This window comes from Motacilla alba, chromosome 9 (genome assembly GCF_015832195.1).
Source record: "Motacilla alba alba isolate MOTALB_02 chromosome 9, Motacilla_alba_V1.0_pri, whole genome shotgun sequence".
In the NCBI taxonomy this organism is placed as follows: domain Eukaryota; kingdom Metazoa; phylum Chordata; class Aves; order Passeriformes; family Motacillidae; genus Motacilla; species Motacilla alba.
The window spans coordinates 15,831,852-15,848,195 of NC_052024.1; the positions used below are offsets into that span (position 1 = coordinate 15,831,852).

The 16,344-nt window shown below is 58.9% G+C and overlaps 1 protein-coding gene across 3 annotated transcripts; it reads left to right on the forward strand.

Annotated features, from left to right (window-relative positions):
- The first annotated feature begins 80 nt into the window (after positions 1-80).
- On the forward strand, positions 81-16,309 carry MUC4 (mucin 4, cell surface associated). 3 transcript variants are annotated; one of them, XM_038146563.1, is made up of 30 exons: positions 81-1,816; positions 2,170-2,373; positions 2,469-5,183; positions 5,217-5,750; positions 6,052-6,191; positions 6,386-6,550; positions 6,629-6,784; positions 6,909-7,039; positions 7,268-7,356; positions 7,665-7,841; positions 7,933-8,076; positions 8,174-8,293; positions 8,494-8,696; positions 9,397-9,475; positions 9,669-9,887; positions 10,076-10,177; positions 10,381-10,617; positions 10,998-11,132; positions 11,222-11,400; positions 11,527-11,686; positions 11,766-11,864; positions 12,440-12,622; positions 12,715-12,788; positions 13,109-13,173; positions 13,459-13,658; positions 13,873-14,041; positions 14,126-14,296; positions 15,120-15,157; positions 15,241-15,338; positions 15,549-16,309. In XM_038146563.1, exons 1-30 carry the CDS (start codon positions 1,759-1,761, stop codon positions 15,603-15,605), a joined length of 7,101 nt encoding a protein of 2,366 aa, XP_038002491.1. In that variant the 5' UTR covers positions 81-1,758; the 3' UTR covers positions 15,606-16,309. The 3 variants fall into 3 exon arrangements, with proteins under 3 accessions (XP_038002491.1, XP_038002490.1, XP_038002492.1); XM_038146562.1 differs by having other exon boundaries at positions 2,469-5,750; XM_038146564.1 differs by having other exon boundaries at positions 2,469-5,750; positions 9,717-9,887.
- The last annotated feature ends 35 nt before the right edge of the window (positions 16,310-16,344 follow it).

Here is a 16,344-nt window from a genome sequence, read left to right on the forward strand (position 1 = left end):
GCTGGTTCCTCCCTGCAGGCAGCTGGGACTGACCCTTGGGATCCACCGTGGGATGAAGCTCAGGAAGGGATGCACAGACTCTGGGAATCCCCAGGAAGCTGTGTGACATGTGCACCTATAAAACCTCCTGCTGAGTCCTCACAGGCTGCTTTAGGGTGCGAAGTTCTCCCCATCCACGGCTGTTGGAGTTAGTCACAGTATATCCCACCCCCAGGCCCAACACTTGAAGGCTGGGCATGGCTTTGCCTGCTCTGAGGGGGCAGTGTTTGCCTGCAGGGCAGCCCCCTGCAGCCGAGCCCCCCTTGCCCGGTGCCCCGCGGCTCCCGGCTGCCACCTGACTCATGCCCGGGCAGGGAGTGGCGGACCGGCGTCGCCCCCACCCACGTGCAGGTATTGTGTAACCGGGTGCCTCTGCTACAGGCAGAGCCGGGAGTGGAGGGGTGGCTCCTGTGGGGTCCCAGAGCCGGTGTCAGTGCTCACTCCCCCCTCCAAGTGGGTATCAGAGCCCCTTAGCTGGGTTTCTGCAGTGCTGCCTTCTAGCAGCACCAGGAAGAGATCTTGGGATCAGGCGTAGGAGGATCTTGGTGCCCAAACCCACCAGGTCCATTGATAGTGGTGGTACCTGCTCCCCAGGATACTCTGCTCCAGAGCTGGTGGCTCCAGAGGAGAGACCCTGCCATTCATGCTGAGGAAGGGCTGCCTTGGCATGCCCATGGATCCATCCCTGTGGCTGATGGTACCTGGCCACATCCTCTGCTCTGGTCCCCTGGCCCTCCCTGAGCGTGGGGACAGGGAGCTGGTGCTGCTGTGGGCACAGTCACGCGTCGCTGCCTGGGACTCTGTGCTTCTGTGTGCCGGTGTGAGGTGCAGCCGCCATGGCAGGGCTGTCAGTGAAGCGAGGAAGGCACAACACCATCACTGACTTACTTCCCTCTCCTTAAGTGATCCTGGAGGTGGGTGAGACCTTGTGAAGGAGCAAACGCATTTGCTGTAGTGGCCTCACTGGATCCGTTTACGCAGCAGGGTCCATCCACCTTTGTCGTTGATGGAAGGTGACCTGCAACCCAGGGCAATGCCTGGCCCCGCCACCTATGCAGGAACAACCCCCCCCCCCCACTCCATCCGGGTTTGTGTGGGCGTTTGCCGCGATGTGCAGATAACGCCTGGGACCGGCAGTGCCGAAGGGGGGGACAGGGCAGGGTCAATACGTGGGACCCCCAGGCATCAGCGGTAGCCTGCTCCTTCCTTCTTCCTCCTTGGTGACGAGCCAACCCCTGCCAGGGGTTATCGGCCATGCAGCCAAGTGTGGAGGGACCTGACAGCAACCAGGAGGGTGGATCGGGGTGCAGAGCCCAGGACTGCCCCACCCCTCCCAGAGATGTTTGGGACCCCTGTCCCCACCTGCTGTCCCAGTGTCTTTAGGCCAAGCGACTTTGAACCCCCTGGGGTGGCTCCCCAGGGGTTGGGGACCCCAGCCACAGGCTGTCAACAGTAGGGTCAGCCTGGGAAGGATCTTAAAGCTTCCTACGGCAAAATGAGTGTGGCCCCCAGGACCAGTGGGTCGCCAGAACTGGGACGCTGCCACCTCAGCGCAGGCTGCGAGGAGACAGAGACGTCAGTGCCCCGGGCAGGGCACGTGGTGTCCCTGTCCCCCCCACCTGGAGGAGTGCTCACCGGTGGAGTCACCCGTCGCACGCTCCCTTGAGAGAGTGAGAGCTGCAGCCCTGTCGCCTTCCTCCCTGTCACCGAAGAAGCACGATGGGGCGCCCGTGGCCGCTCTGGAGCTGGCTGCTCTGGGGGCTCTGGGTGCTGCCAGGTAAGTGCCCGGGTCCCTGGCGCTGCCGCCGGGCTGACCGGGGGCTGGTACCATGTGGGGATCGGATGGGCTGCGAACAGCCCCGGCGGCTGCAACGCTGCAAGGTCGAGCCCGAGCGCCCGGCCGGGGCTTGCCCCGTCTCTGTCCGCGGGTGCCAAAGCTTTGTCACGGTCCCCAGCTGCAGCAGGGGAAGGTGGCGGGAATTGTGGATCAAATGGAGAGACTCACCCTCGGGGAAGGTCCCTGTCCTGTTCTTGGTGTTGGTCCTCCCGCAGAAGGGAGGAGGGGTGGGGGTGGTGGCGACTCCGGGCTGGCTTTTTCCTAATCCTGCCCTCACCTGCCTCCTGCACAAGCCGGGGAGATGAAGGGGCAACCCTTCGTCCCCACGTCGGACCCATCCGAGTCGGGCAGCGTCTCCCACGTGGCCGACAGCACCAGCGCTGAGCTGCCTTCAGACCTGGCCATGTGCCAGGAGCTCCCCAGAGCCGCAGCCGCACGGGCAGAGCTCCCCTCTGCCGCCGGCCCGACCACCGCCCCCGCGGGCAGCCAGGGCTCAGGTAAGGCCGGCAGGCTGCTGGCCGCGGGCAGGTTCCTGCCTGCTGGGGCCGCGGTGGGGTTGATCCAGCTAGAGCTGCTTTGTCTCGCTCCGCAGGCATCCCGGTGCCACAGGCAAAAGAGAGAGGGCTGGTCCCAGCTGGAAGTAGTGGTGAGCAGGAGGGACCTCCCAGCCCGGCAGCTCTCTCTGGGGGTCCAGCAATGCCAGGCAGCCCCCAGGCAGGGTCAGGGGCCGGGCTCTCTTCTGCAGGTACTGCCAGCCACCCATCCAGCATCCCTCCAGCTCCCACCACCACTTGGCACATGCAGCCTCTGTCCTCCAAGCCAACGGGGCCCACAGTGGGTCTTGCCCTGGATGCTGTCACTGCAGAGCAGCTGCCAGTGACAGCACGGACCACAGAGCCATTGCTCCCCCAGAATGAGCACAGCACAGCAACATCATCCCCCAGTATAAGCGGGAGCTCTGCTGAGCCACACAGTACTGCCATGCTCCTGTCCCAGGAGGTCATACTGGGGCTGGATGAGGCCACCTTGCCTTTGGCCACAGCTGCCAGCATCTCTCAGGACAGGGCCAGCCCCATGAAGATGGCAGCAGCCGCAGCCAGTCCCCCCGACACAGCCGCAGAGGGAGCCTTTTCTTCTACCACCACTGGCACCAGCAAGGCTGCAGAGCCAGGGACATGTACCTTACCCAACACTGACCACAATGCCTCACAGGACCCTCCTGGGCCTCCCACTCAGCTGCCTCCAGCCCTTTTGCCCCAGCTTCCTGATGAGGCTGTGCTGAGCACAGGAGAGACACTTCCCCCCAGCCACAGCGCAGCCCCGGGCACTGCTGGACATGGGCTGCCCGCAGAACACGCTGTCAGCCAGCCCCAGGCTACCACACAAGCTGCAGGCACGCGGGCTACAGTGACGGATGTCGTAGCTGGAGAGCACATCCCACCTCTGGGAAGCACCAGTGCTGAGCAGGTGTCCATCCGGAATGAGGCCAGTACCAAAGCCACGGCAGGCACTGCCATCCCAGAGACCAAGGACACACCAGGGGGGCTCAGCATGAGTCTGTCCCCCTATGCAGCTCTCAAAGACCCTGATGGTCCTTCTCTAAGGCCCTTTCCACGCTCCATGGGCTCTCTGCTCCCTCAGTCCCTCTCAACAGGCCTCGGGACCACCACAGCAGAGGCAGCTGCAGGCAGTTCCCCTCCAGCCACTCCCAGCATGGCCGTGCCTTTGTCCCTCCTGGGCACCACTGGAGCAAAGCCAGACAGGGCCCCTCGAGCTGCTGCTGCTGCACCACCACCTTCCATTGCTGCATTTGGCATCGGGACTGTGCCAGCTACCCATCCATCCTCCTTTGTTAGCAACTCTCCAATTAGTGAAGCCAGGATGGGATCGGCATCACTGGCCAGTGGCAGTGCCACCACAATGCCAGGAGACACCGAAGCTACCCTGCCTGTGCCTGATGCACACTCCAGCCACAGCCAGCCAGCTCCCACAGCAGGCTCAACAACCCCTGGAACTGGTGTTACACCCAGATCTGCACTAACCCCAGTGCTCTGGGCTGGGCCCCAAATTGTGGAAGCTCCAGGGACAGAGATGCCACCATCCAACACTGCACCAGGCACTGGCAGGGCTGTATCAGATACCCTTGGGGGACCCAGAGCAGTCACTGTCCCCATGGCATCACAAGCAGATGTCCCCCCTGTCCTGGAAGGCGGAACCAATGTAGGGATGGCTCTGGAGGTGTCCCCATCCAGCATCCCCCAAGAGGTGGCACCAGTCACGTCCCCACTGTCCCTGGCTGCCCCACTGCAAGCAATGGGGCCTTCGGGTGACCCCCAGCCCAATGGCAGCACCACAGGGCAAGCAATGGGGATGGGGTTCCTGGAGGTGAGCACGGAGGAGAACCCAGGTGCCAGTGCAGCAGGACCAGCTCCCAGCCACACAATTGTCACTGCCAGGCCATCACCAGAGCCACCTGCCACTGAGAACAAGCTCACCGCTGGGATCACCTCGCTGGCTGTTGGCCACACAAATGTGTGGGAGGCTACAGCTGCATCCCAGACAGGTGCCACAGGCACCGCTGCCCATGAGGACACCACCAGCTCTGAGGGTAGCACCGAGGGTGCAGCACCCTCAGCCAACACCAGCAGCACCCGTGTCCCTGACTCCAACGCCAGTGGCACAAGCCTGGCCACCACGCCGGCCACCACACCATCCACCAGCACGTTCCCCAGCAATGCTAACCTGCCAACCCCCTCCACAGGCTGTGAGACCTTTGTGACCACAGCCATGCCACCTGCCACAGCACTGACCAGCAGTGCCCCATCCCTTGCTGTAACACGCAGCGAGACAAGCAGAGGTGGGCAGCCTGTCCCATCCCCAGCAGCACGTACCCCCGTGGTGGACACAACTCTTGGATCAGTGTCCGGTTCTCCCCTCCCCAGCCTGCACAGCCCAGCACAGGAGGCCACAACAGCCCCCTTGTCCCTGCTTGGTGTTGGTGCAACTGGGGTGGCAGCAGCTGGACAGACTCCCACCGAGTCAGCAACAGGCACCACTTCTACATCCATCGGCTACCACGACATGGGACAAGCAGCGAGCACGTCACCTCCTGCCCTCCAGACATCTCCAGGGGCACCTGCCTGGAAGGAGAAAACAGCCATCAGCACAGGCAGCGCCACAGCCACTGCTGCAGGGAACAGCACTGCCACCACTGCCACCACTGCAGGCAGCACCACTGCCACCACTGCCATCACTGCAGGCAGCACCACGGCCATCACTGGAGGGTACAGCACTGCCACCACTGCAGGCAGCACCACTGCCACCGCTGCCATCACTGCAGGCAGCACCACTGCCACCTCTGCAGGGAATACCACTGCCTTCACTGCAGACAGCACTACTGCCACCACTGGAGGGTACAGCACTGCCACCACTGCAGGCAGCACGACTGCCACCACTGCAGGGAAGAGCACTGCCACCACTGCAGGGAATATCACTGCCACCGCTGCCACCACTGCCACCGCTGCAGGGAACACTACTGCCATCACTCCAGACAGCACCACAGCAATCACTGGAGGGTACAGCACTGCCACCACCGCCACCACTGCAGGGAACATCGCTGTCACCACTGCCACCACTGCAGGAGGCACCACGGCTATTGCATCCACAGCCCCAGCGAGCCCAGCCAAGGAGGCAGGAAGTCTCCCAGGCACCACAGCACCAGTGACACCACCAGCCACCACCAGCCCTGCCACCACCCTGTCTCACGCCTTTGGGACACAGAGAGGACCATCCACCGAACTGAGCACATCTGCCCACACCACCACTGGGCACAGAACTCCTGCACCTGAGCCCCAACCCACCCATGAGCTTATCAGTAAGTAGATTTTCTTTTTCCCAAGGACAAGATTAGGAAAGGGGTTTTCAGCCAGTCGAGCATTGGGATGGATTCTGGGGTAGCTCATCTGCATTGCACATTGGGCTGCCAGATTAATGGGAAAAGGCAAAACAGGACATCTGAGAGCATCCCAAAAGTGGGTTGAAAATTAGATTACAATCCATCAGAGTACGGGCACAACATCCTGGCAGCCAGCAGGTGGGTTTGTTCTGGCTGCAGGATGGGTAAAGCAGACACTAATGATTTCACACCTTTTTCATTGATCTCCTGCCCACAGCAGAGCCAGCGACTTCACTCTACCCCTTTGGCGTAGAAGGAGGGGATCAAGAGTACGTCCGGAGGATGGTGGATTTTAACTCTCCCCTGTTCAAGCCAGAAATTGGATTTCCTTTTGGGAAGTCACTGCGAGATGCTCTCTATGTGAGTGCTCCTTTTGGTGAGCACATAACGGATGTGCTGCCTTTTTGGTAAAAAAACCCAAACATTGAAATAGAGCAGAAACCAAATTTTATCTGAATATCTTTTTTTTTTTAACATTTAAAATGGTTGGTTTTTGCTCACCCATGGAGGCTAAAAGCTATCCCTGTCAGCAAATAACAAGTTCTTTTGGTTAGTTTACAGATAACGGACAGATCATTTTTCCACCCACGGACAACTATGTCCCATCCAACCCCAACCCCCCTCCCCGGGGCTTCACTGGCCGGGAGAGCTTGCCAATGGTGGCTGCCTTTTGGGATGATGCAGACTTTTCCAAGGGTGTTGGCACCACTTGGTACCAGGTGAGGGCCACCAGAGGTGTTCTGGGAGAATCCAGTTCCCAGCTCACTCATTTAATTCTCTCTCTTGCCATCTGGCAGGAGTACTCTACACTCAGCTCTACCCAAGACCCCGTTGTCAAAGATGTGGAAGCAAAGATTGAGAAATACCTAAAAATCCCCTATGTAGCAAAATGGACCTTGAAGGTGACGTGGGAGAAAGCTCCAGCGTACCCGTCCCGGAGGGATGACACTCAGGTGAGCAGTGGGGGACACAGGTGACAGAGAGGACTGCTGCTGGCTGTTTCAAGTCTCAGTCTGCTCTGCAGGGAGAGCAGGGGAGGCTCTGGGAGCACTAAGGCGATGCCTTGGGTTTCTCCAGACGAGCACCTACCAGGCAGTGCTCAGCACCGACGGGAGCCGCTCCTTCGCCCTGCTGCTCTACCAGGACGGTGGGATGCGCTGGGACTACAGCAGGCTGGCTGCAGCCAACGTGCTGATCGGCTTCTCCAGGTGCTGCACCGTGCCACTGGCTTTTGGGACAGCAGAGATTTGTTCCGGCATTGATGAGACTGTCAGAGGCATTACCCCCAGGAGAGCCCAGCTCCCACTCCTGGAGCAATCCTGCCCCATTTAAACCCTTTCTCTTGCAAACTGCAGCAGTTCCCACCCCAGCTGCTCTATGGGGGGAGGAGGAGGGTTGTTTTGAAGGATGACCTCAAACCTCCTCTCTCCACACAGTGGCAATGGCCATGCCCAAAACAACAATCTGACTCAGAAGCCACCAGCTGTCAAGTACAGACCAGACCAGCACAGCAGCACCGGCTTCGGTATGGCACCCGGGGGTCCTTTGGGCGGGTGGGGATGGAAGGAGCTGTGTGCTCTGTGCCAGGAGCACGTCCCCAGCACCCATCCCTGAGAGGCGATGGGCCTGCAAAGCCACTGGGCAAGAGCTGGCCACCAAGAGCAGACTGTGGGTGTCCCATGTCCTCCTGTGGCTTGCCACAGCCCTGCTGGCTCTAGAGGGAGCCTGGAGACCTCGTGTGAGGTCAGCGGCCAGGGACAGCTGTCCCACGGGATCCCTCAGCACAAGGCGAGACCCTAGCTGAGCAGTGTTGTTCTCTGGTTGCTCCCCCAGATGTGCGTGGGCTGTGGATTTACAGACTGGACACTCGCTCCCGGGTGAATTACAGGCTGCAGTGCCTGGCGTGGCTGGACACAGAGCCAGCGCCGGCCACCTGGAACAGCCAGCTGCCACCATGCCCCTGCTCCCGGCCCCAGGCAGAGCTGGATCCCCGCTACCACTGGAGCAGAGGTGACAAGGACAGCCCCCCAGGACCAGCTGCAGGGTGAGGGGATGGTCCCCTCCTGCTCTGGGGGCAGCTGTGATCCCCCCACTCTTTCAGGCCCAGCAGACACCTCCGTGAGGATGCTGCGCACTGCGTCCCCCAGCCCAGCTGGAGCTGGGGTACGATGTCTGTACCAAGGTGGGAGCTTGCTCGAAGGCTGGCAGGAGAGAACATGGAGCCTCCCCTTCCACGCTGCCACTGGTAAGTGGGAACTGGCGTTCCCTCACCCTAAAACATCCCAAGAATCAAGCACAGGCAGAGCAAGGGCCCTGGCACATGCCATCCCATTCCTCCACAGACACGGAGCTGGAAGTGTTCGACTGGTGCTGCCGGCGTGTGGGGAAGCCCCTGTTCTGTGCCAGGTTTGCTGAGAAGAGACCGAGGGTTGGCTGTGAAGGATATGTGCCACCCACCCCCGGTGAGTCCCCAGGCTCTGCCTCTGCTGTGCCAGGGCACTGAGCTGTGCATGGACCCCAAGCTTTAGCCACTTTGCAACACACCAGTGGGGACTGCTGAGCCACCACTGAGCAGCTCTGGGGCTGCCCTCCTCCCTGAAATGACACCAGCGTTTGCTCTTCTTTCTCTGCCCAAAACATCTGCATCTCCTTTGGACCCCAGCTGGTGCCTTCGGGGACCCTCACATCACCACCCTGGATGGACTCACCTACACCTTCAATGGGCTCGGGGACTTTGTCCTGCTGCTGGCCAGTGATGCCCAGACCAGCTTTGTTTTGCACGGGCGCACAGCACAGACTGGCACGGCCCAGGCCACCAACTTTGTGGCCTTTGCTGCCCAGTACACCTCCAACACCACCACAACAGTGAGTAGGAGTGCTCTGGGTATGAGTTTGGTCCTCTAATGGGAAAGACCTCTCTGGCAAGTTGGGCATCAACCTCTGCATCACCTACAAATGGATGGGAGCTGAGGGCCAACTCCTCTCCTTTTCCTGCCACCTCCCCCCACTCCAACAAAGCACTATTAGTGGGGAAATGGACTAATATTCACCAGGTACAGGTCTAATGCCTCCTGCAAACAGGCCAGCAAAGGCTGGAGGCTCTGGAGGAACATGGTCTGCTTCACCTTTTTCATTGCACACTCTTTGTCCTGACACTTTAGCACAAGCAACTGCTCTTCCTGACTTTGCAGAATTGCTCCCCACACCCATTTAGCTTCATTGAGCAGAATGTCCTGGTGTCACCAGGAACAGCATGAGGAGGGGGCTCAGAGCCAGGAGCCCCCCAGCACAGCTCTCCATGCTGTCAAAGTTAGCTGAGCAGTGGTGGTGGCCTGGGCGTGTCTCTTGCCAGCGGTGACAGGCAGCTCTCTGTCCTCTTCTGTGCAAACGTCAAAGCTGCTGCACTGTGTGTCTGCTGGGGGGAAGAGCACACCAACACAGCCCCAGGGCTGAGCCTCTCTTCCTGGGCTGGAGGAGGATGGAGTTAAGAATTGTTGCCAGCATGGAGGGACAGCAGGAAGGGACAAGCAGAGGGGCTGATTTGGACATCCATCACAATTTTCAGGTTGAGTGGACCTTGGGGAACCAGGATGACATCCAAGTCCTCCTGAACAACAAAACCATCCAGTTTTCCTATTCCCAAGGTGAGCAGGATCTGCTGTTAAATGCTAAATGTGGGGGAGACCAGAAATGTCCCCATCCCCAGGGACCAGCCCTGCCCAGTGCTAGGGCAGCCATACTGAGATCCATTCAATGTCTCTCACCTGCACCTGTCTCTGATTTGGGTGGGGTGGATGGGGAGCATTCCTCTCCAGGAATCCATGGTTGTCATTTCAGGTCCCAGCCTTGCATGGGCTCTCCCTCTGTGCTCTCCTTCTCTTGCAGACCTGGGTGATGAGGTCTACTACAGCCCTGGTGTCCTGTTAGTCAACGCCTCCTCTGTCACGGCCATCTTCGATGGGACCATCGCTGTCTCTGTCTCGGCCACCTCTGGGATCCTTAGCGTGGTCTGCAGCCTGCCCGACTGCTACCGCAACAGCACCAGGGGCCTCCTGGGTGAGGGCTCTGGCACTGCCGCACAGCCGGGGTGCAAATTCTCTTCCCCCTCTAAAGTAGGCTGGAAAACTGGGGCATTGTGCTTGTGAGGGCAGGGATGCCTGGGTATGAACTAAACACTGGCCAGCATCAGAGAGAAGGTCAACCATGGCATGGGGGATTCCAGCACTCTGGTGATGCTCCACCAGGTGTGTGGGACCATGACCCCGCAGATGACTTCCAGATGCCAAATGGTACCAGCATCCCTGTGAACAGCAGTGAGGAGGAGATCTACAGCTATGGGATGACCTGTAAGTCCAGGCTTAGGATCCCTCTTGATGACCCTCTCCTTCCTGCACCTTCTGGCCATTCTTTGTCTTGAGATATTTAAACATTTGCTTGAGCAAAAGCAATGTCAAGGGAAGGTGTTTGGTGTCCTCACTACTCCGTGACAAGGAACTCTAAATACAACATACCTGAAAATGGCCTGTACCCATGGCGTGCTCTCTTGCAGGGGCTGTTGGGGAGCACAGCCTGTTCACTCAGCCTCTGGACTCACCAGCACTGAACTTCACACCCTTCTTCTTGTCTCGGCTGCGGCAGGAGAATGAAAGCCAGTACCAGCTGGTGGCCTCTCAGTGTCACAGCAGCAAGGAGTGCATCTACGATTCACTGAGCACAGGGAACCTGGCCCTGGGTCTGGCCACCCAGAGCCTTGCAGCCGACTTCCAGCAGAAGAAGACAGCACTCAGTAAGTGGAGCACACCTCTGAGAGGGCATGGCTTGGATGTAACTGGGCAGTGCCCTGCTCCTTTCCTGGGCTCTCTTGCTTCATATGAGACAGAAGAGAAGTCACCAAGGTCTTGGATTTGCACTGCCCAGCTGGCTGGTCTCCAGTCCTGGGAGATGCCACCAGCAGGACAGTTGCCATCAAGGTTTTGGAATTGCATTTCCTGGATCTGCATTTCTGGCTTCTCTCCCAACCTGGGAGATGCCACCATGCTGTGCAACATAAGGGCCTTGTTGGTGGGCAGCCATGACAGCATCTGCCTGGGGTCCCATCCTCGCCAGGAGGGAGTTGGAGCCAAGGGCTGACGAGGCCACATGTGTTCTGGGCTGCTCTTTCCTCAGATGCCTTCCCTCCCGTCATCACCGGTGACGCATCAATCACAGCCTTCAGGACAGAGAGGGTCAGAAGGCAGTTCCATGCCTTGGGCGAGGGTGCACACTTCATTCCCCATCTCTCACCAGAGCTCAACATATCAGGTAAGGAAGGAGAGATGGAGCAGCTGGGATGGGAAGGAATGGGATGGAATTCCTCTGCCACCTCTAACTCCTACCTCTCCTCCCGGCAGAGAACGGGACCCTCGTATGGGAGCCCCGTGGGATAGCCCCATTCACCATCAACCTGGAGGCTGTTGGCTCCAACAACATCTCTGCACTCCTCCAGCTCCGCTTCACCCTTTGCAGATGCAGCAGGAGCCAGGACTGTGACTACAGCAACACTGTCACTCTCAGGGAGTCTTCCCTGCAGGTAGTGTACCAGAAAGCTCCTCTGGCGACACACTGTGCCTGTCCCCATGCCAGCTGTGCTGGCTGTCTTCTCTGTCCAGCCATCCTCCTCACGTTCCCTAAGCCAGTGTCACTATCCCCTTCCCAGCTGGCAGCCTGCAGATGCGAGAGCGGCTACTCAGGTGCACTCTGCCAGGACCCTCCGGACCCCTGCTCCCAGGGGTGCTTCCCTGGTGTGGGATGTGACCCTTTCAGTGGCTGTGGCCCCTGCCCGGTTGGCCTGACGGGGGACGGAGAGCACTGCTCAGGTGACAAGGGCTCACAGCATGGCCGCTGGGAGCTCAGCCAAGGTGTTTGTCCCGGTGCCATGGTGCGTTGTCTCGGCAGATATCGATGAGTGCGCACAGGGGACAGAGTGCCCGGGGAACAGCACCTGCACCAACACTGTGGGCAGCTACGTCTGCTCCTGCCTGGCCAGTGAGCAGGGTGAGTATGGGGTCCCTGGCAGGCATGGTCCCCGTCCCCATCACCCCAGGCTCTGTGGAAGAGAATTCCTGAGGGACCCAGGCTGGCCAGAGAGGAGGGAAGGGGGAGCTGCTTGAGCTCCGTGCCCCAGCCCTTGCTGTCATTGGTAGAAGGGACCAGAGTCCAGCCACCACTCATGTTCCCAGGCTGTCGATCTCACTAATCCGCTGGGAAGAGAAATTTTTCCCATGCAATTTTTCTCCTTGAGAAAAAAATTCTCATCCCAGCAAAGTTCAAATGCACATGCGGAGGTTGGGGGCTAAATCAGGCCCTATTTTCAGATTGCTTTGGAGGGGTTGAGTTGATGGCTTTTGCTCTTGTTCTAATGCTGGGATTTAAGAAGGGCAAATTGCTCCAGCTGGAAGGAGGGGGAGTGGGGCTTTTCCTTGAATTCATACTAAAATTCCTAACACATAAAAGAAAAACAAAACAAAACTTGGAAGAAAGGCCTTAGGGAGCAGCTGAGGATGGCTCAGAGAGCTGGGGCTCTGCTCTGCAGCCAGGTTCATGCCTCTGCCATGCTCTCCATCCCACAGGTGAGAAGCCAGGCTGTGGCTTAGCCTGTGGCTACCACTCCTGTCCTGAGGGCTACTGCAGCAACGGGGGACACTGCCACCTTCACCCCATCACTTGTGTCCCCACCTGCACCTGCCCCCCGGCTTTCACTGACCAGCACTGCCTGGTGGCAGGGGGGGATTTTCAGCCACTGCCCAGCTCAGGTGGGTACCTGTGCCTGGCGTGGGGTGAAACCCAACCCCACTCACCCTGCTCCTGGCATGCCAGAGCCACCACTGTGGCTTTCTCCTAGCAGGTCTCCCTCGGAGAAGCATCCAGATGAGGATGAAGACACTGCAAAAGGCCACTGCTGAGGAAGTCAACAGCACTGTATGTCACTGGAAGGGGTGGGCTCAGAGCAGGGGACACACCGGCCTAGTGGGCAGCTTGGCAGCTGGGGGTGGGCATGCCTCTGTATGCCCTCCCATGAGATCTCTGGGGCTCCAGCAGATCCACAAGCCCAGAGGGAGGAAGCACAAATTGCATGATGATGGCTGCAGCCGTGGCCCTGTGCCAAGTACCCGGCAAATGAACCAAAGGCCAGAGCAACCCTTGGGGCTTGGCCACAACGCCTGTATCACTCTTCAACCTTTCCCCATCCTGGTGTCATTCTGCCTTCCCCTAATCCCTTCCTGCTCCCCCTGCTGCAGGTCTCAGCCATCCTGGACTCCCTGGTGGTAAAGGCTTTCCAGAGCAACACCAACGTCACCCAGATGTGAGTCGGATGTTAAGCAGCCTGTGACCACTCCAAGGGTTGGGTGGGGCAGGGCTGAGCGTAGGGCCAGAGTTTGGTGCACAAATGGCATTTTCCCCCAGCTCAGAGTCTGTTTTTCCAGCCCTGGTGCTGGTAAACCCTTGGAGACACAAGTCTGTTGGCACCTTCCCCTCCTGCCTCATCCCTTCCTTACCGCCGCCCAAATGGGAATACTGAGGCACGGTGAGGCTCAGTCACTCTGAGAGGCAGCAGAGCTCCACCAGCATCCCTCTCTTTTCCCAGCAGGACAGACAGCGATGGCTTCACCTTCGTGGTGGTGTCCGAGTTTGCCTATGACAGCCGCGGGACCGTCATCCGCTTCCTGAACGAGGAGCTGCCCTCTGCCATCACCGGCGCCTTCAACGGGCGGCGGGGGCGGCGGGAGGCGGGCACGGCTCTGCTCTTCCAGCGCCTGCACCGCGACAACATCACTGACCTGGTGAAGCGTGAGTTGCTCCTGGCACTGAGCTGGGGATGCAGGAAGAGTATCCCCCTGTTCCCATTGTCCCCGTAACCCTGTGTGCCTCAGGGACTGGGTCACACCAATGTGGGAGGAGGGTGAGCAGCCTCCTAAGCCCAGGCATAGACCCACCTTGGGGAGGCTTGGGGAAGCATCAAGGGGTTGCTGCAAGGCCGAACCCGTGTGCTTTACCTCTCCAGTGACAGTGGATGAGCTGAGGGACTATTTCCCCTGCTCTCTGTACGGCTACAAAGGCTACCAGCTCCACTACATGGGGACCATCGGCTTCATCTGCATCTCCCCCTGCAAGATGGGCTACTGCCAGCACGGTGGCCAATGCCAGCACCTGCCCGAGGGTCCCACGTGCAGGTAGCAGCAGCCCCGGGGCGGACAAGGCCACCCCGCTCAGCTGCTTCTCCCACAGCATCACAGCTCCTCCCTCCCCACCCACAGCTGCCTGCCCTTCTCCATCTACTCTCCGGCTGGCCTGCAGTGTGAGTGGCTGGCCATCAGCCTGCCTGCCTTCCTCGGCATCCTGCTGGGAGCCCTGGCTCTGCTGTGCCTCCTGTTTGCCATGGCCTGCCTGGCCCTGCGCCTCTGCCACCAGCGCCGCCGGCACCAGGGGTGAGCCACGGGCTCCCTGCACAGGGCTGGGTGCTGGGCGTGTGGCAGGCTGGGTGTCAGAGAGAAAACTGATCAAAAATCCTTATTTGAAAGATCCACCACTGGGAGAACTCGTCTGGTTTGGGCAGGGGTACCCTGCCCTGGGAGAGGGGTTGGGTGACCTTTTAATACCTTCCAGCCCCTTTTCCAGACGTCAGGGGTGCAATAGCATCAGTGGGCTAAATGTTAGCTTTCCTTTTCCCCCACGTTAGGGAATGTTTGCATTTCTTCCTCATCCCACCCAATACTTGGTTACAGATGGGCTTTCTATTTAGTTTTAATTTGCATACCACCCAAATTATTTCCACTGCAATTCACATGGGTCTGGAAAGAGCTGGCCTGGAGCAAGGAAAAGTGGTTTAAGAATTGGACCTTGCTCTTCTGCAGAGCAGGGACTTAACAGAACCATGGCAAAGTGCAAGACTGGGGTGGAAGAACCAGCATCTCCTTACCCCCTCCCCAGCCCTTGGTCCTGTGGAGGCATCCACATCCAGGGGATCTCCCAAGCCCCTGGCTCTAGTTGGAGCTGTGTCCTGCCCCTGCTCCCAGCTCCCTGCCAGCCCTGGAGCCAGGGATCTCTGGGAAGTTCCTCTGCTCAGTTGCATTTGTGGCAAGGCAAATAATTGTGTGTGCACAACTGGGGCTTTTCCTCCTCTTGCAGCCCCATCTCACCCCTACAGTCAGTCACTGCTCCCCTTTGCCACCTGAGCCAGACACCAGCATCAGGCAGGGGTTCTCCAGCCTCTGCTGACGTGTTCTTCCTAATCTGTTCCCCCCCTCTCAGGGCCAAGGAGACCTTTTGGAGGACACGGCCCTTCTCTTGTGAGTACATGCCTGTAAAACTCCCCCCACTAAGGCTCTGCTTCACCCCAGTCCTCAAGCTCTGCTCATCTTCCCTGCTCCAGCTCTAACAATGGCAGAAGAACAAGCAGAAGCCACTGTCTCCCACTCCCTGGAAAGGCATTGGAAACTGCAGCTCCAGGCCATTGACCCCTCAGTCCAGGTCTGTCCTCAGGTTACTGTTTCCATGGGATGTTGGGGTTGAGAACTTTGGGCTGGGCTCTGAATCCTGGCCCTGTGCCTCAAAGGAGCTCAGGAGCTGTGCCTCATCCTGAAGCATCACGGATGCTTTGGCCAGCACTGGGATCCACGCCAGTGTCACAAACACAGAGCCAATGCCACACTGACAGCATGGCCTGTTCCTCCTTTACAGATAAGATTCCAGAGACCCCACGTTATGCCTCCAAGCCAGTCCCCCCAACAGCCCTAACCTGCCACCAGTCCTTTTCTGGCACCTCCAGGCTCACAGAGGAGCCAGACGCTGCTGCCGGCTCCGCCGTTTGCTCTCAAGGTTTCCAGCAGCAGCAACACAAGCAAGAAGGGGACAGGCAGCTGCCTTTTGGGTCCTGGGAGGATTCTGGAGGAGGTGCTTTTTTGAATGTGTGTTTATGTGGGGTGACCAAAGCAGGAGGATTTCACCTTCTCTGAGGACCTGCAGAGACACCTGGGATCATCCTGAATGTGTCTGCACCAGGGGTATGTGCTAGTGCAGGATAACCAGAGCCTGCACTTCCCCTGACAGCAGGGTCAGGTGGGGCAATGCAGTGATTGTAATCCCTTAGGAACCAAATAGAATAAACTAAAAATGTTGGCTTGCTGTTAAATTGTCTGCGCCTCAAGGGTCTCTGCTTCACTATCATTGAGCCCTCAAGTCCCTGCTTTCTGCTGGTCCCATCCACAGAGCCAAAGTGAAAATGGATGTAAATTTTTGGTGGCTTCATCCCCTCATTTTCCCTACACTCCTGCAAGTCTCCTGACACTGCTTTCATGGACACTGTTTACAGTGGCTCAGATCACACAGGTCGGGCTTTGGCCACACAAACATCCCACAGCCCTTCAACCCTGGTGACTGGGAGATGCTGACCCGAGGAGGGTATTTCAGACCCCATCAGATCCCCAACTCCCATCCACTGCCCTAGACCCTGGCGTAGCTGTATCTCCAGTCTGTA